The following is a 27,254-nucleotide window of genomic DNA, read 5'->3' as shown; positions in this document are numbered from 1 at the left end:
AAAATTTTGATGTTTTGTCCCCTGAGCCACTTAGTTATCCCTTTTGCCTTATGGCGAGGTGCTCCATCATGTTGGAAAAGGCATTGTTCATCACCAAACTGTCCTTGGATGGTTGGGAGAAGTTGTTCTTGGAGGATGTTTTGGTACCATTCTTTATTCATGGCTGTGTTCTTAGGCAAAATTTGGAGTGATCCCAGTCCCTTGGCAGAGAAGCAACCCCACACATGAATTGTCTCAGGATGCTTTAGTGTTGGCATGACACAGGATGAAGACTTTTGGAGGATGGCCTGGTGTCAAGAAGGGCAGCAAAGATGCCACTATTAGTTATCATTTTAGTTACATCGACATTATGACTGTTGACAATACGACTGTCAACATTTTAACTGTGTCTACACTTTGATTGTCGACCTTATAATTTGTCGACTGTGTCTATATTTTGACTGTCATCATTTAGATTGTCGACATTTTGACTGTCAACGTGTATTTTTTCATTGTCGACATTTTGTCTGCGTTTACATTTTGACTGTTGACTTTATGACCCTGTCAACCTTATGTCCATGTTAACCTTTTGGTTGTTGACCTTTTGACCATATCAACATTATGACTTTCGACCTTTTGATTGTCTATGTTTTGATGTCTACATTTTGATTACATCCTGTTTAAAACAAAGATAAAATGCAGACACCATTAAAGTTGTCTGTACATAACAAAAATAGATCTTTAAATAAATATGAAAATAAAACATCTATGTAGACTTGAGTGGAACATCCACAAAAAGTGAGAGACAAGGCACTGGGTGCATACTTCATCTTTAAGACATTGACATGTCATCCTTCCCACCTCTTTTGATAAACTTCCCATGAAAATGACAGAATTTCTGCGAACATCCTAACACATTAATTTTCATAATACAAGTGGTGTAGAAAGCAAATTAGAACTTAGAAATTGAAAATTGCACACATACAGTATATTACCTGTAAAATAAGAGAGATGTTGGACGTAACAATTATTAACAGCTAATAATAAGAAAAACAAGATATTTCTCTGAGTCTGAACTGCTGCGTTAAGAAATTGTGATATAATGATGAAAAAAGAATATTTAATGAATTGACAGATTTATGGCGAAGGCTTCTTCAAATAGAATAAATCTTAGGATTAACACTTTTTACATAATCAAATCCCTTGTTCTGAAAATTTTGAATATTTAAGCTCCTTTGGAGCTAATCCTCTTGGCTAAATGCTTAGGTCTTGTGCAAGAGAATTTATGGCAAGTCATATTATTGAAAAAGTCTTTTTTTGATCTCCATAACATCAGATCATAGATCCAGGCAGAAATAATGGCATCGGATAAAGACGTCAGTGCTTCAGGTCTTTTAAACATTATCATAATTGGACTAAAATTAAGAGTTCTCCCTATATTTGCTTCACGAATGTGCACCACAATATTTAATATACAAATAACATATCTGAGTTAAGAATTTACTAAAACTGCTATTTAACAAATACACTGGTATGAGTAAATGGTATATAATAATCATTCACACTAAAAAGTATAAAATATATAGATATATTGAGAAAATTAGGAAATAGGACACAAAGACAAACACTAATGAGTCAAGATATACAGTGTTATATATACACATTAGAGTGGTAGGGACAAAGACCTTTTGATTCTTATCACATTCTGTTTTTTGCACACTATATACTGTTTCAATAGTTTAATAATTAGGGCTCTCTACATATAATGAACCTTTTTAATATAAGTAAACTAAATAATTTAAAAGTTATAAAATATTTTTTCCCTAGTGTATGCTACATAGATGTTTTTTTTTCTTTTATTATGTAGGTGAATTTCATTTTGGAGCTAGTGGTAGCACCCCGGTATTGCAAACAGGAAAGAATATACAATAAAAATAGTATATAACTGGGTTGAGATAGGAAAAGTCATTATTTTTTCATTAGAAGGATGAGATTGGTGCGGGGCTGGATTTTTTCTTTGTGAGATAAGAATGGAAATCAGCAATGGACAAAGATGTCATCTCTGAATGACAATGGTACATGGTCAAAAGGCCAAGCCACCGCAAAACAGTCAAGAATAAATAAATCTTCTGTAAAAATCTGAATGCAGACGGAACTATTGGCCATTCTAAAGCCTGTCACATCGCAAAGGGATATACACAGAAATCTGGGACTGATTACGATGAGATCTTCTCTCCTGTGGCGAGGCACAGTACATTACGTTTAGTCATTGCCATATCTGCCATGTATCATTTATTGCTGTGCCAATTAGACTTTGACTCAGCTTTCTTAAATGGGAAATTCCTAGAAGAGATTTACAAGGAACCTCCAGAACACTACTGTGAAAATATGTTCCAAGAGGGAGAAGTCTGTTTACTAAAAAGCAAAGAGGTTGTTGTTAGTACATTAAGCTACTGCAGATGCTGCACTACTTGAAATGGACTTTGGGCCTGATTCTGAGCCGCTCGCTATTTGCGGTCGTTCGTTCAAAAACAAGGGGTGGCTATTCAAATGAACCGTTCGCTCATTGCGGCCTCTAAGTCTGAACGAGCGAGCAAAACTTGCGGTTGTAATTTTGAAAAATACGCCCCCTGGCCGCACGCACCATACGTCATGTCCGCTATTTATTAGATTAATCGAGTACATCGAACAGCGTATGAACTGCTCGCTATTCTTGTGGTTGGTTTTTCCTACCACTATATTGCGAGCAGTTCTGACTATAAAACAACCAGGTAACGTGGTCAATGACGCTGCTGTTTGAATTATGCACACCCATAAAACGCCCATTTTGACTTTTAAGCACACCTGCGTTCGGATCTCCACTCCCCGTTTTCAAGCACTTTCCCCCGTTACCACCCACATACGCCTACTCCTGTCACTCAAATTATCAGGCATTCGCTATTTTGCGAGCACATGAATTTCGACCGCACTGACTGGTTCGCGCATGCGTATTATGATCCGTACGCATGCGCAGTTGGGCAAACATCTCTCGGGAGCGAACGAACGAACGGCCGCTTACGAGCAGCTCTGAATCAGGCCCTCTGTGCGTTCAACGACCGATCATTGTGTCTACCACAAATACGTAAAGCAGAAATTGTTCATCATTGAAGTATATTTGACTGATCTGTTACTGGCAGGCCTATACATAATAAGTGTCCAGAAGCTGTTAGAAGAGACATGTAAGCTGAAAGATCTAGTACCTGCACATCATCTGTAAGCCTAAGGATTTCACATTACAGGAACAATCACTATTGATCAGCAGACATACATTGAAGCTATATTTGAGAAGTATAGAATATCAGATGCAAAACCAATGTATACTCCCATTGATAAGAGCATTAATTTAAACAAAGCTATGCCACCCACAAGTGAATGTATCTTATCAAAGCGCTATTGGAAGTTTACTATAGGCCAGTGGTTTTCAACCTTTTCAACTGGAGGCATACTACACAAGATTTTAAAATTGTCAAGGCACGCCATCCAGCTATGCGGTGTGCGTGACCAATGAAAAAACATAAATATTGTCTCCCACATAAAAATATACACACATATTGGCCTCCACTGGAATAAACACACTACATTGGCCTCCACAGGAATAAAACACACTACATTGGCCTCCTCAGGAATAAAACACACTACAATGGCCTCATCAGGAATAAAACACACTACAGTACAAGTGCGCTGAGCTGACCGACGCGGCACACTAGTGTGCCATGGCACAGTGGTTGAAAAACGCTGCTATATGCCAATGTAGCAGCTCATCCAGAGATCACACATGATGTGAGTCAGGAGAGCCAATTTGCTAAATTAACCCAGGGAAGCAACACTGGACAGCAGTTAAAAGAATATTCAAATACTTGAAAGATTCATCTTTCTGAAAGCTAGAATTTGTCAAATCTGAATAGCACATTGAAAACTTTCTATGATGCCAACTGGTGATCAGAGGAGGATGACGGCCGTTTCCACATGGAATACAGTATCTATTTGTGTTAGCAGGCGCAGCCATCAGCTGGACAAGTAGAAAGTAACCCTAAAAAAACATTGGGCAAAATGTACTCAGCAACGGGTTCTAAACCCTGGCAGTTTGGTGGCGGTTTGATGGTGGGTTCTGTTCTGTTCTAAACCCTGGGGGTTTGGTGGCAGTCTTGCATCGGTTTCTAAATGACAGCCTGGTTCTATCTATTCTATTCTAAAATGTGTTTTGACTGCGGTTTGGTGGTGGTTTTGCTATCTGCAGATATACTAAGGACAAAACTGCTGCAAAACTGCCGTCAAAACACATTTTAGAATAGGCTAGAACAGGGCTGTCATTTAGAAACCGCTGCAAAACCGCCACCAAACCCCCGGGGTTTAGAAGAGAATAGAACCCACCATCAAACCGTCGGGGTTTAGAACCCGCCACTTAGTTAATTTTGCCATTGTGTGAATAAACACTTTACTTCTACTAATCACTGGGACAGGCTCCTATCGGAGCCCCTGTCCCAGCAAACCAGTAATAACTTCAAGCAAATAAGGATTTCTTATTGCCGCGAATTGTTGTGATAAGGAATTCTTATTATTGGAGGCACACATATCTTATATATTAATACATTTATCATCTATATGCAACTAGATCCATTCTCTTATCATTTTAACTATGTTATGTAAAGCAACACAATGCAGAGTAATGAATCAATTGCTTATTTTACTTAAACACTAAGGGGTATAGTTACTAAAGTGCAGGTTTTTAGAAGTGGAGATGTTGCCCATAGTGACCAATCAGAATATAGCTATTATTTTCTAGAAAGTGCTAGATAAATGGTAAGTAGAATCTGATTGGTTGCTATGGACAACATCTCCACTTCTAAAAATCTGCTCTTTAGTAAATATACTTTATGTACGATGCGGTTGGAGGTGAAAATTTAAAATGGAATTTTCAGGTGGAGTAGTGCCAGCTGCAGTCCAGGACACTAATTTCAAGTTAGTGTAGTGCGGACCGCACTCCAAGCCCCTCCCTGCGCCGTGTGATATCATATAGGCTCCGCCCCCGAACTCCACCAGTGTCCTAACTACCGCGGTCTGAGTTATCCTCCTCTCTCCGGCTCACCTTATGCGGCTGCTGCCGTGGTGCCGCTGTACCTGCCTATTGTCCGAGCCAACCGCTTTCAGGTGCCTGGACTACCTGCAGCTCGTCTCCTCTAATAACCACCTCTTTTGATTTGAGGTGTACCAATGACATCACATTGAGTCAGAGACAGTGACACACGAGGGAGGCTGTGTTGAGTATTCTTCCCCCCGCGCAGTGCTCTTCCGCTCATCACAGGGATGTTTTAAACAGGTGCACTGCATCCTGCATGAGAAGCCCACCACTGTTAGCCATCTATTTGTAGAGTCTCCATAGTCCATCCAATAGAGGAGAGTTGAGCAGGAGCCAGCCAGGAAGCAGGATGGCTGTCTGGCCTCTTTTCATATCACACTGAGCACTATAGTGTCATTGGTATTTAGGGACATTGTGGAAGCGTATGGGGCACTACAGTGTAGGCACGTGGGGTTTTATTGTGGGGGCATATCTCTATGGCACACCTGTATAGGGCTCATATTGGGTATTTCTGAGGGGGTATGTGGGGTATTTCATGTAGGGCACTACTGTGGGGGCATTTCTATGTGACACTATAGTATAGTAGGCTGGGCACAATGTTGGCTTAAAATTATATTTTTTGCTAATAAAACTATTAATTGTAAATGTAGTTGAATTGAGAAGGGGGGGTTCCAAAATTTCTCACAGAGTGCTTCTAGTAGATATTGGGCCAGCACTGACCAGAGGGGCGCTGATCTCGCTAGTGATGCCCGCTTTGCTGGGGTACAAAACATCTCAGTTCCTGCAGGATAGTGCCCAGAGTCCAGTGCTCCACTTATACTGGCCACTTCCTGCACCCACATGCCTTACAAGCACAGCCCCTGCATGGCCAGGATGAAGACTGCAGGAAAGGTAGGACTCAGAGTGAGTGGTAGGAGAGGTAGGGGTGTGTACTGTATATGCCATTATGGTTTAATAGTATGTTGATAGATCTGGCTGTGCACTAAAATATAATGGGGCTCAAAAAGAAAATTATTTGTATAATGGGGTATGGGAAGAGCATTACTCATATATAGGGACATGGGAAGGGTATTATCTATATAATGGGGTACTGGAAGTTCATTATCTATATAATGGTCATGGGATGGACATCATTTATAATATGAGGCATAGGAAGGGCATTATTTATATAATTGGGCGTTGGAAAGGCATTATATAATGGGATATGGGAAGGACATGATTTATAAATGGGGCATGGAAAGGGCATTATTTATATAATGGGGAGTTGGAGGGCATTGTATAATGGGTCATGGAAAGGACATGATTTACTGTATATGATGTGGCCTGGGAAGGGCATTAGTTATATAATCGGCCATGGGAAAAGCATCATTTAAAAAAAAAAGTGTGGTGTGTTTATTTATTATTCTTATGGAGCATACGCACGGTCAGATTTGGCAGATCTGTCAGATTTGTCAGATGAACGATTTTTGACTGCATTAAAATGAATGGAATCGTCCAAGTCTGACTGCAAACACATCAGATGTCAGATATCGTTATCTGACCATCGGGAACGCGCATGGTTCAAATCATTCATCTGACAGATATGTCAGATTTTCCTTCAGATATGAATGATTGAATAATTTTTTAAATCGTTATCTTTCAGATCTGAAGAAAAATCTGACCGTGTGTATGCACCATTAATGGTTGTTGCCAAGTTTCTATGGAAACATTACTGCTGTGTCAGGCTCTTGCTGAGGTGCCCATTTATTAATTATCCGGTTTTATTATTGCTTACTATGGCAATAATAAATTATGCACCACCGGGATGTATTAAAACACACTTGTAGAGACAGTGGCTTCGGCAGGAGCCCATCCCTGCGATGTGTAAAAGTAAAGTGATTGCTAATGTAATCACTTTACTTTGATTCTGGGGCCGACCGTGCTATTGCGCATGCATGGTCGGCTGACAGTGCATGTGCGAGTGGACGGTGCTGGGTCCCACTCCCCGTAACTGCACATAATATATACTATATTGGAAGACATATGCAATAACGAATCAAAGCTGTCTCTGAGGATTTCAGCAATGCTCTCTTACAGTGCTATGAAGTGGTATACAAGGGAGCCTTCTGTTTCTCATAACTTTTTGTTTGCTGTAATTTAGATAGCAATTGTGGACATTCATTTAGATGAGTTTAATGGCATATAATGGGCATGTGGAATTATATATGTATGCATTGATGAGTGACTTTGTTTTTTTAAAGTTCTCACTGTCTGGTTAGGTGATTTAGTTTTAATATCTTCTTGGTATAGCTATCAATAAGGTTAGGGTCTCTTTTTTAAATAGAGCGATGTCACATTAATGACATTAAGTGACATAATTAAGTGAGATATTTTTTGTCACATTAACAAGGGTTGTTTCGTTTTGTTCATTTGAAGACTCTCACATTACACCGTTGATATAGGCAAAGTATGGAGGGCGATTGAAGGTAGGTTCTAGTCAAACTCCCTGTGAAGACCAAATGCCTACAGCACTGGTCATGCCCCCCACATCACTAGTCACGCATCAATGGAACTCGTTACACCCCCAGCAGCGACACACAATAGGCCCTTCAGAAATTTCAGCTCCAGGCTCACGTGGACCTTAATCTGACACTGGGGTCCCTAACATTCCTAATACTAATACATTATATAAATTTATCAAGGATTTACCATAATAGTGTCCAGATTAACAGTCACATGGGTCTTGGACTGAAAATGTTAAAGAGTCTATACTGGGATGGGGGAAAGCTGTGACCAGTGCGGTGTGGGGGTGGCCAGGGCCACGTGGATGGGTGTTCTTATTAAGTCTCATCCCTCTTCACCTTTCTTCTCCACCTCAAATGTAATATTACGCACAGTATCAGGAACTTATAAGGACACTATTGATGCATTTATTGGTCCAACAGATGAGATAACTCACTGAGGGGGTCATTCAGACCCGGTCGCAAGCGTTGATAGATCGAAACCAGGTCGATGTTCCCCCACTGGGTAAGCGCACGTCGGAGCCGGCTCCGACGTGCACATGCGCGAAACCCGGCTAGCGACGGGCACTCCGTCGCTAGGGGTCTCGCAGCAAAGGGGGCGAGCTGTCGATGGTGAGTAACAGCTCGCCCCATTTGGGAGGCAGGCAGGGGTCGTGGCCAGCCAAACGGAGGCGTTCCCGAAGGAACGTCTGCCTTTTTACGGGCGGCCCCACTGACATCAGCAGTGATGTCAGTGGGGAGCTTCCTGCTCGATCAGAGCAGGAAGCTCCCTGGGGCTTGCGAGTGCCGAGACCCAACCTTAGGGTCTCGTCGCAAGCCCCGATGGTCGCGATGGTCTTGACCATCGCGACCATCACCCTGGTTGGTCGCTAGAGCTGTGGTTGGTAACCCACAGCTTAGCGACCGAACAAGAGGAGGCACTACAAGATGCAAGCGGCCACCCTTATTCAGAGCGTCCCAATATTTATGCACCTGACTGTGTATATATATACATATATATATATATATATATATATATATATATATATTAGGGGTGAGCGGGTTCGGATTTCTGAAATCCGAACCCCCCCGATCCGAGGCCGATCCGAGTCAGGCTCGACTTTTCCCGCCTGACTCGGATCTGAAATCGAGGCAAAACGTCATCATCCCGCCTTCCGGGTCTCGCGGTTTTTGGATCCTATATAAGGTACCCGCGTTGGCGCCATTTTCTCACTCGGCTGTGGACAGTGAAGAGGGAGGGTGGGAGTTAGGGCTGGCTGGGCTGTGTAGTGTAGTGTAGTGTAGTGTTGTGCTGTGCTGCTGTTGTCCATAAGGGCTGTGTCCACTCCTCCAAAGTCCATAGGGGCTGGCTGTGTTGTGCTGTGCTGCTGTTGTCCATAGGGGCTGTGTCCACTCCTCCATAGTCCATAGGGGCTGTGTCCACTCCTCCGGAGTCCATAGGGGCTGGCTGTGTTGTGCTGCTGTTGTCCATAGGGGCTGTGTCCACTCCTCCAAAGTCCATAGGGGGTGGCTGGACTGTGTTGTGCAGTCGGTTGTCCATAGGGGCTGTGTCCACTCCAAAGTCCTGTGCAGAATCCCAGTCCTAAAGGGGTGCTGTAGTGTTGTCCAGGGGGTGCTCTGTCCATCAGGAGTGCTCCCCCCAAGTGCAAAAAAATTAAAATATTTTCTATGTTTGTGAATTGTGTGCGCAGTAGCCGCACGTGCATCAACAAAGTAGTGCCAAGCGTGCGCCTGTGTCATAAGTAAAGGGCCGGCTGGCTTGACCGTTAAAGGGTGCTGTAACCCCCAAAGTACACTCCAAACAAAATAAAAATTATTTTCTGTGTTTGTGAATTGTGTGCGCAGTAGCCACACGTGCATCAACAAAGTAGTGCCAAGCATGCGCCTGTGTCCCATAAATAAAGGGCCAGCTGGATTGACCGCTAAAGGGTGCTGTAACCCCCAAAGGGCACTCCAAACAAAATAAAAAAATATATTTTTTTGTGTTTGTGAATTGTGTGCCCAGTAGCCGCACGTGCATCAACAAAGTAGTGCCAAGAGTGCGCCTGTGTCCCATAAATAAAGGGCCGGCTGGATTGACTGCTAATGGGTGCTGTAACCCCAAAATTGCACTCCAAACAAAATAAAAAACATTTTTCTGTGTTTGTGAATTGTGTGCACTGTGGCTGCACGTGCATCAACAAAGGAGCAGCGCCAAGCGTGCGCCTGTGTCCCATAAGTAAGGGGCCGGCTGGATCATTTCTTAAAGGGTGGTGTAACCCACAAAGTGCACTACTCTCCAGCAAAAATAAAAAAATATTTTCTGCGTTTGTGTGCGCCTTAGCCGCACGTATATATCAATATAACATAAATGGAGGACCAAACTTTCTCCGATAAAAATAAAATAGGGAAAGATCAAGAACCACTTCCTCCTAGTGCTGTTGCTGCTGCTGGGAGTTGTTCATCATCCCAGAGAGGAAGTAGGAACACTACTACTTTTACTAAACAATTGACCCTCCAACAGTCCCTAGCGAGGAGGATGAAGTATGACAGCAGTCATCCTGAAGCAAAATGTATAACTGAGGCCTTGACTGCTATGTTGGTGTTAGACGTGCGTCCGGTATACGCCATTAGTGCAGTGGGATTTAGACAAATGATGGAGGTAGTGTGTCCCCGGTTCCAAATCCCGTCTAGATTCCACCTGCATCCTCAAAGCAGCAGCGACAAGCGTGCGTCTGTCTGTTAAAGGGTGGTGTAACCCTCAAAGTGCGCTCCACAAACAATAAAAAAATTCTTCTTTTTTTTTCTGTCTTTGTGAATTGTGTGGGCTGTAGCCGCACCTGCATCCTCAAAGCAGCAGCGACAAGCGTGTGTCTGTCTGTTAAAGGGTGGTGTAACCCTCAAAGTGCGCTCCACAAAGAATAAAAAAATCTTTTTTTTCTGTCTTTGTGAATTGTGTGCACTGTAGCTGCACGTGCATCAACAAAGGAGCAGCAGCAAGCGTGCGCCTGTGTCCCATAAGTCTGTTAAAGGGTGGTGTAACCCCCAAAGTGCTCCAAAAAATAAAAAAACATTTTTTTTTCTGTGTTTGTGACTTGTGTGCGATGTAGCCGCACGTGCATCAACACAGTAGCAGCGCCAAGCGTGCACCTGTGTCATAAGTCAAGGGCCGGTTTGGACATCTGGTCCGGACTGAAGGACGTGCCAACAATTTCTGACAAGTCTACTGTCACTGCATATGATACTGTCCTCAAAGCAGCAGCGACAAGCGTGCGTCTGTCTGTTAAAGGGTGGTGTTACCCCAAAGTGCGCTCCAACAAAATAAAATAATCTTTTTTTCTGTGTTTGTGTGTGAAATGTATGCGCAGTAGCCCCACCTGCATCCTCAAAGCAGCAGCGACAAGCGTGCGTCTGTCTGTTAAAGGGTGGTGTAATCCTCAAAGTGCGTTCCACAAAAAATAAAAATTTCTTCTTTTTTTTTCTGTCTTTGTGAATTGTGTGGGCTGTAGCCGCACCAGCATCCTCAAAGCAGCAGCGACAAGCATGCGTCTGTCTGTTAAAGGATTACATCGGTGACAGCATCCAAGTAGGCATGTCAGACAGTCCGTACCTGTACTGGCAGGAAAAAGAGGCAATTTGGAGGTCCCTGTACAAACTGGCTCTATTTTACCTGAGTTTCCCCCCCTCCAGTGTGTACTCCGAAAGAGTGTTTAGTGCAGCCGGGAACCTTGTCAGCGAAAGGCGTAGGAGGTTGCTTCCACAAAATGTGGAGAAGATGATGTTCATAAAATGAATTATCAACTCTTCCAGGGGGCCCAGCCTCCAGAACGTACAGAGGGACCTGTGGTTGTGGATTCCAGCGGGGAAGAATTAATACTCTGTGAGGATGAGGATGTACACAACACTGAAGAGGGTGAGGAATCGGTGAATGAGGAGGATGAGGACGACATCTTGCCTCCGTAGAGCCAGTTTGTGCAGGGACAGATTAATTGCCAGCTTGTTTTGTGGGGGCCCAAACGAACCAATCATTTCAGCCACAGTCGTGTGGCAGACCCAGGCGCTGAAATGTTTGGTTTGTTAAAGTGTGCATGTCCTGTTTATACAGCATAAGGGTGGGTGGGAGGGCACAAGGACAATTCCATCTTGCACCTCTTTTTTTTCTTTGAATTATGTACTATTTGGGGCCTAGTTTTTCAAACTGCCATCCTGTCTGCCACTGCAGTGTCACTCCTAGATGGACCACGTGTTTGTGCCGCCCACTCGTATCTCTTAGCATAGTCATCCAGCTACCTCGGTGCAACCTTTTGGACATAAAAACACTATTGTGAGGTGCGAGGTGTTCAGAATAGACTGGAAATGAGTGGAAATTAAGGTTATTGAGGTTAATAATAGCATAGGAGCAGAAAAATCAACACATTCTGTGATTTTAGCTGTTTTTATGCTTTTTAAAAAAAAAAAAAACAGATCCAAAACACAAAACCCAGAACCCAAAACACGGAAGGGTGGTTTTGGCAAAACCAATCCAGATCCAAAACACAAAGAAAGATCCAGATCCAAAACCAAAACACGAAAAGTGGCCGGTGCACACCCCTAATATATATATATATATATATATATATATATATATATATATACACTGTATATATCCTAGAGTTGCGCGCTCCAAAAAAAGAAGGGGTGTGGCCATTCACAGGGGGTGTGGTTCCTCCAGCCAGCCTCTCTTTTGTGTCTCCGCCTCTCCTCTGTGTCTTCTCAACCAGTCCCCCTTCTGTGTCTCCCCAGCCACCTCCCTTCTGTGTCTTCAGCTAGCCACCCCTGTGTCCCCAGCCAGCCCTCCTTCTGTGTCTCCAGCCAGCCACTCTTCTGTCTCCCGAGCCCGCCCCCCTTCTGTCTACCCAGTCAAGACACCATCTGTGTCTCCAGCCAGCCCCCCTTCTGTGTCCCCAGCCAAGCCCCCCTTCTGTGTCTCCAACCCAGTCCCCCTTCTGTGTCTCCAGCCCCAACACTTACTTTCTAGTTGCTCTGAGACATACTCCTCACGGGGCACGGCTCCTTTATTTCAACAAGCCGGTATGATGTAATAAGGTCATGTGCCGGGTCTCAAAAAAAAAAAAAAACCCTTTATTACATGGCAGTGGATGGGCAGGTGGTAGGGCAATGGGCTGGCAGTGGGCCAGCCAGCAGATCACAAACGGGGCTAATGGGTGGTCGGGTGCATCCCCAGACCATCCCCCAGTTTAGTCTATGTATGCTAGCAATGTAGGTTTGTCACTTCTGGTTGTTTTGTTTATGGAACTAAACATTTTAAGCGAAAAAGATGCTGGTTGCAGCCAAGTCGCATGAGAGGGGCTTGCAGACACACACCAGCCGGTGAGCTCAGAACCTGATATAGTCGGCTGATCTGTTGGACCTGATTGGCTTTCTGTCCTGCAGCCATTCTGTTTAATACAGTGCATGAATCTACTTCTACTCTGATGGACCTGAACAGCCACAGTTGTCACTTTCAGAGGGATGGTGAGGATAGTTGTTGCTATTTTTACCATACTGTAAGGTGACGAGTGTGGCTGTTCAATCTTATCATAGCAGCCTTATGTAGCGTACAAAGAAAATAATTTCTGATGGCATCTGTGGGGAGGGGGTGTGTATTTTCAGGGCTCCAGAAGAAAAGAGTAAAATGCAAGGAGAAAAAAAAATAGGGGAAGAAAGCAAGAGCAATATGGAAGAAAATAGCTGGGAGAGAACAGAGAGCTTGGTGAGAAAAAAGGAGAGAGATAGCCAAGGGATGAAGGAGAGTGCATAAAAGAGCTGGGTGCAGAAAAAGCAAACAAATTGGGGGAAGAGGACCAGGGAGACAGGCGTTGGTGTGTGTGTGTTTGTGTGAAGGCTTTGAGCAGAAGAGGACTAGGGAGAGAGTCTTTGGTGTGTGGGTTTCTGTGAAGGCATTGAGCAGAAGAGGACTAGGGAGAGAGTCTTTGGTGTGTGTGTTTGTGTGAGGGCATTGAGCAGAAGAGGACTAGGGAGAGTCTTTGTTGTGTGTGTTTGTGTGAACATATCCCGTAATAACCCTCTAGAGGCAATCACAGCCCCCCAGGGACAAGCATATTGCCCTACCAGAGTCAGCTGCTAGTGAATCTTCTAAGTTTTTAGTACAAAGATGCCCTTCTGAGAAAATCTACAAGAGCTGATTTGAGATTTGTGGTGCAATAGTCAAGTAAAAGTGTTACATAGTGACCTGGGTGAGCTAAAACCATTTTTGTGTTAATATCTATGCAAGCTTCCATTGCATGGGACTTTTATTGCCAAATGTAATAGAGTGAGAGTGTCAGGGCTCAGCCGGGGATCGGCTCTCCCTTACCTTCCCGCCGGCTTCCTCTGACATCCTGGCGCGGCGGCGGGGGAGAAGCTGACTAATCTACCTGCATGCAGTAGTCAGCGGGTTGGCCGGTGTCGGGGATCGCAGTTCCTGACATGGGCCCCGCCATGACAGTCGGCCCATGTGACAGTATCTTTGTCCCAGGATAGGTGAGTAGTCAGCTGATGCTGTGCACCTATCAAAGGGTTCCCCTGGGTATATATTTGGCCCACTGGCTACAGGAAGTTGCCTGAACAATGGTTGTCTCCTAGTGCTTTATAGTTCAGTTCCCAGTCCAGGTTCCTGTTCCATCGCGTCAGCAGCAGTGTTACCATCTCCACCTGTGTGCCCAAACGTCTCTGGTGATTCTCCGTGCGGCAGTGCGTTACCATCTCCACCTGTGTGCCTCCCATCTCTGGTGATTCTCCATGCAGCAGTGTGTTACCACTCCACCTGCGTGCCCAAACGTCTCTGGTGATTCTCCGTGCAGCAGTGTGTTTCCACCTCCACCTGTGTGCCCAAATGTCTCTGGTGATTCTCTGCGCAGCAGTGTGTTACCACCTCCATCTGCGTACCCAAACGTCTCTGGTGACCCTCCGTGCAACCGTGAGTTACATCTCTGCCTATGTACCAAACATTACTAGAGAACATCATGTCAGAGTGTACTTACCAGCGTGCTTCCTATACTACAAACAACCTAAACATTGTTATTAGGAGTATTGTTTAGTGCCTTATCCCAGGCACTTTCTCCCAGGGCCACTGTTATCTGTGTCTCCATTCCCACGGGCCTTGGGTACCTGGTCAAAGGAACGCGACCTTTTCACAGGGTGCAGCTAAGCCCAAATCCCGCTTGGAGGGGTCACTGGCGAACCCCATCCTGTGGGTTAGACTCCGCACCTTTGCCCAGGTCATGCCAATACCCAAGACCTGTGGATGAGGAGAACATATATCCAGGCCCCCCGTCTCCGCTTCCTCCCACAGCTAAGGCCCACTGTGCCCCATACCTCCGCTACAGACGTGACAGAGAGTTTAGAAAATGTAAGAGCTTAGCAGTAAACACTCACACTATTACTTTGATCGAATTGTATTTTCTAAATGGGAAAACATCTGAATGCGAGTTTAAATCGTAAGAGATTTTTCAGTCTGAAAAACTTGCGAGTTTGCATGTTCTTGGACACTATTATATTGGCCGAGGTTAGAAAATGTGAGAGTAAATTCTCACACTTTTTAAACTCTCACCCTATTACATTTGACCCTTAGTAATTGTATGAATCAGGGCTACAACACAGATTGTAAAGGCACTAACTTGGGCACACAAAGTCATAAATGCAACCTGGGTAAGCCAACGTTCCAGCCCTCCAGGAGGAAATACTTTTTTCCATAGTGTTCTGGACATACAGCAGTTAGATCGTTAGTTAATTGGATAATAAGAGCTTTATGGTCTGATTCTGAATTGGGAGCAAATAAAAACAAGCATGTACTGTACTCTAACTTTGTATCTGCAACAAACAATGTTGCAAGGGGTGCATGCAGGTTAAATACTGCAGCAATAGTTATATTACAATGTGGCACTAATGATTTTGAAATCACAGAAATCCACCTAAAGCTGCATACACACGTAAAGATTTTCTGTCCAACGATTCAACTAGTTGATTGGTTGGAATGAAAATCTGGTAAGGTATGAAAGCAAATGACAATCAGCAATTTGCTACCAAACGCCAGAAAATGGACAAAACTGTTGTCTGAACATATTGTTTAGATCAAACATTTAACAAACTTGTCTGAACGTAAATTTTCATCTGTTTTCTGGCATTTAGGAGCAAATTCCTGATCATTTACTCCCATACGTTACCAGATTTTTATTCCAACCAATCAACTAGTTGGATGGTTGGACAGAAAATCTTTACATGTGTATGCAGCTTAACAGTTACAGAGAACCACCTAACACTTGAACATCTATCAGACACGATCTGTCCCCCATATCAGTGCACCAAAAACACCTGTGTCATGTAACTTTCTCTTTCAGCACAAATAATTTTTGAATGTAAACACTAAATATAATTCAGATTTCCGTCATCATGAGATTTTGCTGTGAAGCCTGCCAGCATAACAGATTGGTGATTATGTGTCAGGCAGCACTTGGAGTAATATGCTGTGGGCTTCAAGATGTAGCTAGAGGACAATTACTACTTGCATAGTGCTTCACCAAACTGACTAATTTCCCTGAACTTCAATTTAATCTCACATTAGTGTTGCGCTTTGATGGGCCTGCTGATTTGCCAGGTTATCTAGCTGGAAATATAAAACTGCAATACAGGTATAATGGTGATTTTGGTGAGAAAAGTGCTGCATCTGGAGGTTTATTTTTTATTTTTTTGAATGTACAAAAAGAGTCACAGAATTTCACTCACACCGGTCTGTTGTCCTAGACTGGGCTACAAAGCCTCGCAACAAATCCAGGTCTGATGTTGCTTAATAAAACTTTTGGTTTGGTATACAGTTTAGTGCAGAGGTTCCTAAACAGCATCAGTTAAACGCTGCGACCGTCCATCGCAATGTTTTCAGCATCAGCCATCTGAGTAAACTGAAGCTTACGCCGCCTTCTTTCTGCTTACGAGGCCAGGAAATCTGCATCCTCCGACGCAGACCCTAGCCTCAGGAATTGGGGTGACACGACCCCGTTTCCGGGAACAAAGATTGACGGCACCCCCTCCCTGCTCCCAGGGCTGGATTAACAATGGGGCGGGTGGAGCTACAGCTCCAGGCCCACCCACGAAAATAGGGCCACAGGATCCTCTATCGTTTTGACATTGGCAACAATTAAGCATGCATTTCCTGTCACCACCACCAGCCGCACTGCAAAGCCCATTTACCTCCGGCTTTCCTAGGCTCTGCCCATCCAGCCTCCGGCCGTCCAAAAGCGCTGCAGTGCTTGGATATCAGAAGCACCGTGCATATTTACCTCCCAGATGTCCAAAGCACTGCCCATTCATCCAGCTCTCTGAAGCCCCGCCCATTTGTTTATGCCCGTTGAAGCCCCGCCCACCCACGGCACCCTAAGCCCTGCCCTCTTGTCATCTAAAGAGCCCTGCATATTCACTTCCCCCAATCCCTCCCTCCCTCCTCGCCAACGTATTTGGTGGGCACCTGGTTAAAAGTGGAGCCACAGAGCTGCCTCGAGGTACTGATGGATGGTAGCTGGCTGAGAAACACATGGGCACTGGTCAGCTGTCACCATCTGTGAGTTGAAGTCTACTTTAATCCAACAAGTAAGTCACAGTTTAATGTCTGGTTCTGCTCTGCGTGTTATGACCTTCCCCTGGGGCTCTGTAGCTATCTATCTTATTCCTGAGTGCTGCACCTTTGCTGCATGTATGGATTTAATATGGGGGCACCGTAAGAAGGTATAGGTTTGTATGGGAGTGCCGGACGTGCGCACGTGCGTATATATATATATATATATATATATATACACACACACACTTAAAAGAGAAACCTTTTGGATTCTAACGTTAAATACCCTATCATCACCAGTAGGCCTTAATGAAGGATATGAGATCACTCCCTTCATTGATTAAAGGTGCTGCAGTATGTACAAGTGCATTTTATTTCTCATCTTTTAAATATGGTAATTATGATAATGTCACTACATTGTTATGTGTCTGCTATGTGTTGTTTTTTTTTTTATTATGCATTTTTTGATTATGTATTGTTTTGTAGATCTGGAAAAGATATATAGGGGCTAAAGTCATCATTCCCCATTTATATTCATTATTACAGTTATGCTATGGTTATGTCGTGTGTGTATATATACATTTGATTGGAATTATGATATGTTGTGCATTTTAATGTATGCACCTATATAACTAGCATTAATTAATATACTTTGTTTATTATACAAATCGGAGTTTGTATACTGAATCCGCTCATGTGGGCGTGTATTGTTTATGTTCTGAAAGACCGCCTACTAGATGGGTTGATTGGTTTAGCACCTTGTTAATACCGAGGCACAGCGTCATCCAATCCAGCCATCTGATGACACACATTAGAGCGTGGCCTGAGTGACGCAATCTTGTGCTGCCCGGCGTCTCCTCCAGCTACCTCGGTCCCCGTGGCATCGGTGCGCTTCACATTCCAGCGGCAGCTTCCAGCGTTGTGTGTTACCCCGGAGGTCTCGTGGATGGAGGTTAATGATTGCCTGGGATATATTCTTACATGTCATGTGGTAATCAGCCCACAGAGTTTTTTCGACTGGGTACGCGTACATCTCGATCAGTGGAATATCTTTTAATTAAGTGTTTATTAAGATTTTTATGCACTATCGAGAGCCCCTCTTTCTTTTGGCTTTGCTTGTACTAGAGAGTTGCCCCGTGGGATCTGGGATTTCGTATGCAAAAGTGAGTTGCGGTCCACAATACTTGGACACTGGTGCCTTCACACCTTGCATTTGTGGTGAGGTGTTGGTGAGCAGGACTGTCTATCTTTATATCCATTAGCTTGTTTAACGGTGGGTGTGAGCGCCTGCCATTCTTTTTGCAATATATATATATATATATATATATATATATATATATATATATATATATATATATATATATATATATATATAACACTCGTTCAGCACTTATATAAGTACACAAACTCACGGGTCACTCCAGGACTTGTATAATAGAAAATGTTTATGCTGTATGCCTACAGCATGAACATTTTCTATTATACAAGTCCTGGAGTGACCCGTGAGTTTGTGTACTTATATAAGTGCTGAACGAGTGTTTACTGCATTGATCAGTACGGGAGCACCCAGGCAACTGCAAAGGATCAAGTGAGTGCCAGACTATTGGATGGATATATATAGATATATATGGATATATATATATATATATATATATATATATATATATATACATACATACACACACACACACACACACGTTTCCTATGCCCCTCTGTCCCACCCAGTCTCTATTCACTGCTTCCTCCCCTCTACTGCCATTCAGGCTCCAATATACAGGACCACGGTTCTAGACCAAGTGGAGCCCAGGCCGAGATTTTCCCTTGGCGCTACGTCCTTCATACACCATCTGCCACCAAGGCCCTAAGCTAAGTACACAGGAGATGATATTTTGGATGATTTGTCATTTTGGGATGAATCGGAATGACAAATTGTCCCCATCATCCCGTGTGTATGCACTACTGCGTGCTCCTGCACATCTTTTGTTGCATCTTCAGATCTGCCTGCAGTGTAGGACAATCTGAATATCTGGGGGCCGACACCATGGTTCTGGATACGGCAGGGGAACAATATATCGGCTGGCCATACACCAGATCGTGCAGTGTGTTACGAACCGCACAATTTATATCAGGCCGTCGCTGAGTACACACATCATCTAGTGTACTCCTTCCAAAATCCTGGGGATGCTTAATGTTTGCAGTGTCACACTATAGGCCCTTCATAAATTTCAGCTCCAGGCCTATGTAGACCTTAATCTGGCACTGCCTGCTCCCAAACATTCATGTGGAGAACGAATCCTGCGTAATTGACATGCTGCAGCTTAAGGGCGCTGTGTGCGATCACACAGGACTCGTTCTGCACATGCCCAGGCACTCCACCATCAGAAATGTACGTAAGCCATCAGGTTTACATACATTTCTGAATCAGACCATGAGTCACCTGTGCTCAAGAATGGATATCCTTAAAACCTGCACTGTAATGGCGGAGTAGGAACCTCTTATGTAATCTAGCCTATAGTGTTGCATCCATATCCTGTGTACAGTGGAGGCAGACATTATGGTGACTGAGCCAATATTCATGAGAATCAATCTCATCAGTTCTGTAGGATATAGTGACAACACTTAGGGCCTGAGTTAGAGATGGATGCAGCACCGTTGTTTACGCATTTGAGTGATGTTTTGCTACTGTGCATGCAGGAAAAGTCCAGAAATCCCTTACTGCGCATGTGCAAAACCAAGTATCTTATGCTGTTCACAATTGTGTATGGTATCCCTAGCACGGGGTTTGCGATCCCTGAGTAGAGACTGGGAGAGAATATCATGGGCGTGTCTAGGAATGTTTAGTTGGATTAGAGGAGAGCAGCTAGCGTAGACTCTAGACTACCTCAAATGTTGATAGTGCGATCAATGATGCGTCAATGTTAAAGTGTTCCCAATCTCCATCGCAAATGCACAGACCACACAGGCTGAAAGTGCACGTCTCATCGTGTGTACACTGCATCGCACCATGGAGGAGATATGGGAGGCTGAGATTAGCATTTGCACTGCATTACCAACCATCTCTGAATCAGGCCCTTAGACACATAGGGGGCGATCCAAAGGTTTTGGACACTGCTGGGCGGCTATACAATTGGGTGTACGACAGAGCAATTCAATTGTTTCTCCGTTCAGACACCTAAAGCCACAGAGGAGACATTTCTTCTCGCAGCTTCCTGCAGTGCTAGAAGAAATGTGCGCAAAGTCCGTTGTTTGGGCGCCATAACCACTTCTTTAGATGGGTGTAGCCGATTTGCACTGCTTAACCCGGTGCTTTTAGACACATTTAGTACTAATGGGCGCCAGTACGGAGAAACAATAGAATTGCTCTGTCGGGCGTCTATTTGTATAGATTCCCAGCACGGGATGTGCAAAACAATTGAACAAACCCCAAAGAGGCATATTTATTAATTATCATGTTTTAGACCAGATAGTTATAATTTCTTATTGCCGCTATTCACAAGCAATAAGAAATTAGGTTTTGCCCAAGTGTGTTAAAACACATGCAGGGACAAGGAGGCTGTCTCTGCTATGTGTTAAGGCCCCCATACATCAGAGATTGATTGCAGCAATCGTGCAATTTGCAATTGATTGTGTATAAAAATCTTTCCCTTTTTCAATCGATTGTGGCAATTCTGCAATCTGTAATCGATTGATAGACGCCTGACAGAGCAATTCTATTGTTTCTCCGTACTGGTGCCCGTTAGTACTAAATGTGTCTAAAAGAACCTGGTTAAGCAGTGCAAATCGGCTACACCCATCTAAAGAAGTGGTTATGGCGCCCAAACAACGGACTTTGCGCACATTTCTTCTAGCACTGCAGGAAGCTGCGAGAAGAAATGTGTCTCCTCTGTGGCTTTAGGTGTCTGAACGGAGAAACAATTGAATTGCTCTGATGTATGGGGGCCTTTAGAACTGAAGTGATCGCTAATGCAATCACTTCCCTTCTCCTTTGGGGCCCTGCAGCGCTACTGTGCACCAGATACTTGTCACTTACCTCCAAAGTGGCTTCCGCTTCTTCATAAGCAACTTGCATCTCTTCTTTCTCCATCTCCAATTTCTTCTTTGATTTCTGGAGTTCGTGAACATTTTTCCCAACATCCCGAAGTTGATCTGACAGGTCAGCAATCTCCTCTATAAATAAAGTGGCAGAAAACTGTATTTCCTACTATGCTGTGCAGAATGAAATATAATTGAACCTTGCAGTGTATTTTATTAGGAAATAATTTAATTATTTTTAAAACCTGTTGGTGTCACTGTTGCTATGTTCTTAAGAGGATTTGCCTGTGGGACAAAGTTTCTCCACATATAGCAATACGCTATACTGAAGGAAACATAAAACACATCTATGTACAGTCAATTATACTAATCAAACACATTTCAATGTTCGATGCAAATTTAAGAAAAGTGTTAAAATGTATTGCATACAGTACATGTTGAAAATGTTAATAGTCTATTTCATGGAAGGATAGTGATGGTTGTTTGGTTTGGTATTATACATTCATCAGTAATAACTAGGAAAAATTCATGACAATTGAATATAACAATTGTAGTCGTCAAGAAAAAAAAAATCAGATAAACTAAAATGACGAGGGATTGTAAGTAGAGATGAGCGGTCCGGTTTTGCTAAAAACAGTACACACCCGAACTTTGGGGTTCCGAGTAGAACAGAGTCCCGGCTCAGGTCTCCTCGCCAAGTTTGGATCTCTGATCATTATTTAGGGTGGTAGGTTCAGTTACAGAGGGAGTTTATTGCAGGTAACAATAGCCCATGGCCCACAATATATATTTTAGTGAATTCAAACATCTAAAATAATCAAAGATCTAATTTAGATAATCCTTAGCCATGGTGTACAGTTCATTGCAACTCTGACTCATCTGTAGGCACAAAAACTAGTGCATTAAGAATTTCAGATGCTTGTACCACTTGTTTCAGTAAATCAAATGTCTATAAGATCTTAATGGAGGTGTGTTTCTTTATTTTAAAATGGGTGGGCCCGTCTTCTGTCCAGTGGTACCCCTGATGGAATCAGGTAACCAAAAAGAACGTCCAACCAGCACCGTAACAGGCTGGCTGGGTGTCCTGTGCCAACTCCGCCCCCTGACTCCATTAAGGTGTTGCAGAGGGGGGCAGGGCTGCCAGCACCAGGAAGTGCAGCACTGCCAGGATCATCGTGAGGATGCCTGTCCGGAGTGTCCAAAGGATGCTCCAGGCAGCACTGTAGCAGTAATACTGGCTGCAGGGTGCCATTCAGGGCACCCTGTTAGCCAGTAGCAAGAGGCAGCAGCAACAGTGCTGCACACAGGGCCTTCCGCCCTGTGCGATCACTCTCCCCTAGTTTCGGCCCTGGGCCCAACTTATAACGTAGAGTCCACCACTAGGCCTTTATGTTTTAGATGGCCAACACAATAGCATGTGAAAATCATTGTAAATATGGTCAGCCTTCATATGTCATTACATTGGCCTGGCTAAAGATGCATGATTATGCTGTAAAGGTGCAGACTTGACAGCTTTGGCCCATCAGGATTCCTACAGCACAGAATAAGGCGATGCCTAAAGAGGGATTCCCACAAAACAGGTAGCAAAGAAGTTAAGTCCATTTTATAAAAAGTGTAGATTTTTATAAAGAGTACAATGAAAAGCACAATATACAAAAAGATCCAATTAAAAAAAGCATTACATTGGGATTTCCAATACTCACCTTGAAGTGCTCTGTTCTCCCGCTTTAGTGAAGTCAGCTGCTCTTGTGTCTCTTCAAATGCAGTTTTGATCTTGAAAAGGTCTGTGGCGTAGAGGCGACATTCTTTCTGTGATCCCTCTAGTTCTCCATGAATCTCCTCATACTTCTGCCGCCATTCCATAATTTGCTTATCAAGCAGCTGCTGCTTTTTGTCCAAAGCCATTGTTTCAGCATTAGTCTGGACCAGAAAGAAAAGTTGAATTCACGAGGCTTGCTCACACCTAGGTGCTTTATTCTGTGCTGGTCACACATTAAGAACATCAAGAGAACATGAAATAAAAATCAAATGAATGGTGTTGTTACCTCTACAGTATTAGGTTCTAAAATGTTAGAACGCAGCATGTTGTGCCCTGTGCCAGAAAGAGCATTGGTGCCCCGCCTATTTTTCAAATAGGACATAAGACCCGAAAAAGGGCCATGGCCACATGGGGAAGGGCCAGGGAAGAGATAGGAGAAGCCAGAAGATGCTGGTGATGAAAGAAGAGGAAGCTACAAGTGAAAATGATAATAAACAGAAAATTGACAGGCCCGAACAGCACCCCCTGCATTGCCCTGTGCCACGGCACAGGTCGCACTACCCTAGTTACGGCCCTGCTCCCATTTAGTCCCAGTTTGTAGGGGTTCCTTTCTCCCAGTATAACTTGAAGCATTAATCAATGTATTTTTTATCTTAACAAGAAATATTAAAGATGGAATAAAAACAACCAAAAATGCTCCCTTTAAATATAATAACTAAATAAAAAGCTGAGAGCATATGCGTTACAATAAAGCTCTATAAAAATGGACCATAAGATTGGTCTCTAGAGTTATAGGGGCCTATTTATCGAAGGGAGATCCCTATTTACTTTTCCTGGCAGGCCGTATGGTCATCGGTGGGTATTCAAGAGATGGCCATCAGGGGCTCTCCAGCAGTAGCTTTCTCTATGCACAGCATGAGGACACTATTATCTGAATATATATGAAGGACATAGGCTGCTATCCTCTTATGCTATCGCTATCTGAAGATGGTTATAGCAGATGCAGTTAAAATAAAAATGCTTTATGATTAAAATAAATATTTTTTTCTTCTGTAAACTGTATTAAATTTAGATTTTTTTCAATTTGTTTACAATTTATTTTTTATTGTTAAAAAATTTGCACCTGGAATCCGCAGGACTGGGCTTCCAGATGCAGTACCCTTGTGTGTAAGGAGCCCGACTGGCCAGCTATGTGGTACAGTAAGTCACTGCTTACTGCTGCTGACCAGTAATATTTTATGTTACAGTAAATCGTCCCCGAGAAATATGGCTACAATTAGCGAATCTAGAAAATAGGACTTTTTGGGGCTATTTGATAAACTTAAATGTATGCATTGTGTGATAAGCGTACTTTAAAGTATCCCCATTGCCTGCACAAAGTGGACCCAGCCATTTGACAGCAGATAAGAACCTCTTGGCCAATCCCATTCTGTCTATCAGTTCATAGTGACAACATGGAGGGATGAGGCACAATATGCTTTATACCTCAGTAATGTTCCTAGTTGCTAATGCATTCAGTGGGTGGACCAATATCAATAAACTTAAACCCATACCAAGGGCATTGAATATACTTTAGAAAAGCAATGGAACAGGAAACATTTTACCTTCTCTAGGTCCGTACAGATATCTTCCATCTCCTCCTGAAGCCGCTGTTTGGTTTTTTCTAGATTGGAGCATTTGGTCTGAGTCATTTCTACAGCTTCCTCAGCCTCCAGTAAACGGTTAGCTAGTTTTCTCCTGTAAGGAGATGTAAATAATAATAATAATGTTATTTATATGGCAATTTTATCCCAATTGGACTCAAAATGCTTTACAAATATTGGGCATGTGTTGGGAATGGTTGCCATTTTCCCAGAGATACTGCATGCCCATGTGCAGTAGACTGTGGCACAGTACCATTGTGTACAATGCGCATGCATCAGCGTAAGGTAGCACATGGGCCCCTCCTCTTATAAAGCCCTTCTGTGTAGGAACAATGGATGAGGAGTAAAGTAGAGTGTGAAGACAAGGGTGACAACAATGCAGCAGGAGAAAATGGCGCTCATTGTTGACAGTGATGGAGATTATTTGGAGGAGAGGATGTAAACTCTACTTTGGAGTAATGAGCTGTGAGCAGCATTGGGACTTCTATGTGGAAATACCAGAGACAGTTTGTCGCACAAAATAGAAGGGAAAGATAGAGGTAACAAGAATGGAGGTAGATTTTGCAGTTTCTAGTGACATTTAGCATTGGATTAGTACTTTAGCAGGTATAAAGTCTTTCATGTGCCATGCTTGAGTTTTGTATCATTGGAGACTGTGGGGCTGATGCAGAGATGAATGTCCACTCATTTGTGGAGCGTATATTGTATGTTCACACTGCGCACGTGCTGGGGATAGGCGCATTCAAGTACACATGATGCTGGGTTATTTGCATTTTGATTGCATCTACTGTACAATTATGAGAGAAGAAACGTAATTGGGTTGTAACAGGGTTTTCTCATGTAAACAAAGTTCAGTGAAAACATGTTGAAGAAACTGCAGGTTATGCAGAGCTGGACATAAGAGAATATATGCCGGTTTGGTAGTGTATCTTTTGCACACTGATGATGATGACTAGTAGCAAACCATGCGCACACATAGCGATGATCCCAATTCATTATGGGTACAGGATATAGGAACTGGAGCATGAGGTAAGCTGAGGCTCACAAGGGTATAGAAACTAGGATTCCTACTCTGCTACCTTGTTAGTTTAAGAGTTTGTGGTTGGGGAAGAGTCCATCATTCATAGGAAAAAGCTGCAGGGGACGTAGGGTCAGATTAAGTAAAACAGGTTTCTGTAAAGGCGTAGAGGTTAGAGGATTGAAATTAGAGGGCATCTTGTCCATTTGGAAGAAGGGAACAATAGCGAATGTATGGACCACAACTGAAGCATACTGTACCAAGATATTATTATTATTCTCATAGGGTTGCAGTACAATGACTACTAAATTCGTTACCTAAAGCACATGTTGTAGAGTTTGCGTATATACTCAGAATTTAAAAGGAGAGATCAGAAATATTTTAGAACTGGAGTTAGGTTAGGTTCAGGGGTGTATCTAGAGATCCAAGCGCCCCTGGCAATATAATGGACTGACGCCCCTACCCCCTCTATGCAGTGCCCCCAGTAGTACTCCCCCTCTATGCTGCATTGCCCCCAGTAGTAGTCCCCCCTATATAGTGCCCCCAGTAGTAGTCCCCCCTATACAGTGGCCCCAGTGGTAGCCCCCCAATGCTGCATTGCCCCCATTAGTAGTCCCCCAAATGCTGCATTGCCCACAGTAGTAGTCCCCCCTATACAGTGCCCACAGTAGTAGTCCTGCCTATGCTGCATTGACCCCAGTAGTAGTCCCCCCTATACAGTGCACCCAGTAGTAGTCCCCCCTATGCTGCATTGACCCCAGTAGTAGTCCCCCCTATAAAGTGCCCCCAGTAGTAGACCCCAGTAGTAGTCCTCCCTATACAGTGCCCCCAGTAGTCCCCCCTATGCTGCATTAACCCCAGTAGTAGTCCCCTCTATACAGTGCCCCCAGTAGTAGTCTCCCCTATGCTGCATTGACCCCAGTAGTAGGCCCCACTATACAGTGCCCCCAGTAGTGGCCACCCCCCCTTAAATTGCCCCCAGTAGTGGCCACCCCCCATAAATTGCCCCCAGTAGTGGCCACCCCTATACAGTGCCCCCAGTAGTAGTCCTCCCTATACAGTGCCCCCAGTAGTAGTCCCCTCTATACAGTGCCCCCAGTAGTAGTCTCCCCTATGCTGCATTGACCCCAGTAGTAGGCCCCCCTATACAGTGGCCCCAGTAGTAGGCCCCACTATACAGTGCCCCCAGTAGTGGCCACCCCCCCTTAAATTGCCCCCAGTAGTGGCCACCCCCCCTAAATTGCCCCCAGTAGTGGCCACCCCTATACAGTGCCCCCAGTAGTAGTCCTCCCTATACAGTGCCCCCAGTAGTAGTCCCCTCTATACAGTGCCCCCAGTAGTAGTCTCCCCTATGCTGCATTGACCCCAGTAGTAGGCCCCCCTATACAGTGGCCCCAGTAGTAGGCCCCACTATACAGTGGCCCCAGTAGTGGCCACCCCCCCTTAAATTGCCCCCAGTAGTGGCCACCCGCCATAAATTGCCCCCAGTAGTGGCCACCCCTATACAGTGCCCCCAGTAGTGGCCACCCCCCCTAAATTGCCCCCAGTAGTGGCCACCCCTATACAGTGCCCCCAGTAGTAGTCCTCCCTATACAGTGCCCCCAGTAGTAGTCCCCTCTATACAGTGCCCCCAGTAGTAGT

The 27,254-nt window shown here is 44.0% G+C and overlaps 1 protein-coding gene across 1 annotated transcript in view; it reads right to left on the bottom strand.

Annotated features, from left to right (window-relative positions):
* LOC148511899 (myosin heavy chain, skeletal muscle-like) overlaps nucleotides 1-27,254 on the bottom strand; it is a 319,183-nt gene that overhangs the window by 50,095 nt on the left and 241,834 nt on the right. Inside the window, exons 10-12 of the mRNA XM_088482738.1 lie at nucleotides 24,557-24,689; nucleotides 22,897-23,113; nucleotides 21,192-21,328 (exon numbers count right to left, since the gene is read on the bottom strand). Coding sequence (XP_088338864.1) covers nucleotides 21,192-21,328; nucleotides 22,897-23,113; nucleotides 24,557-24,689 — 487 coding nt within the window. The remainder of the gene's footprint in view (nucleotides 1-21,191; nucleotides 21,329-22,896; nucleotides 23,114-24,556; nucleotides 24,690-27,254) is intronic.

This window comes from Taudactylus pleione, unplaced genomic scaffold (assembly GCF_031769625.1).
Source record: "Taudactylus pleione unplaced genomic scaffold, aTauple2 ptg000290l, whole genome shotgun sequence".
NCBI classification, from domain to species: Eukaryota; Metazoa; Chordata; class Amphibia; order Anura; family Myobatrachidae; genus Taudactylus; species Taudactylus pleione.
Note: the sequence above shows the minus strand (reverse complement) of the source record. Positions and strands in the feature narration are given on the sequence as shown.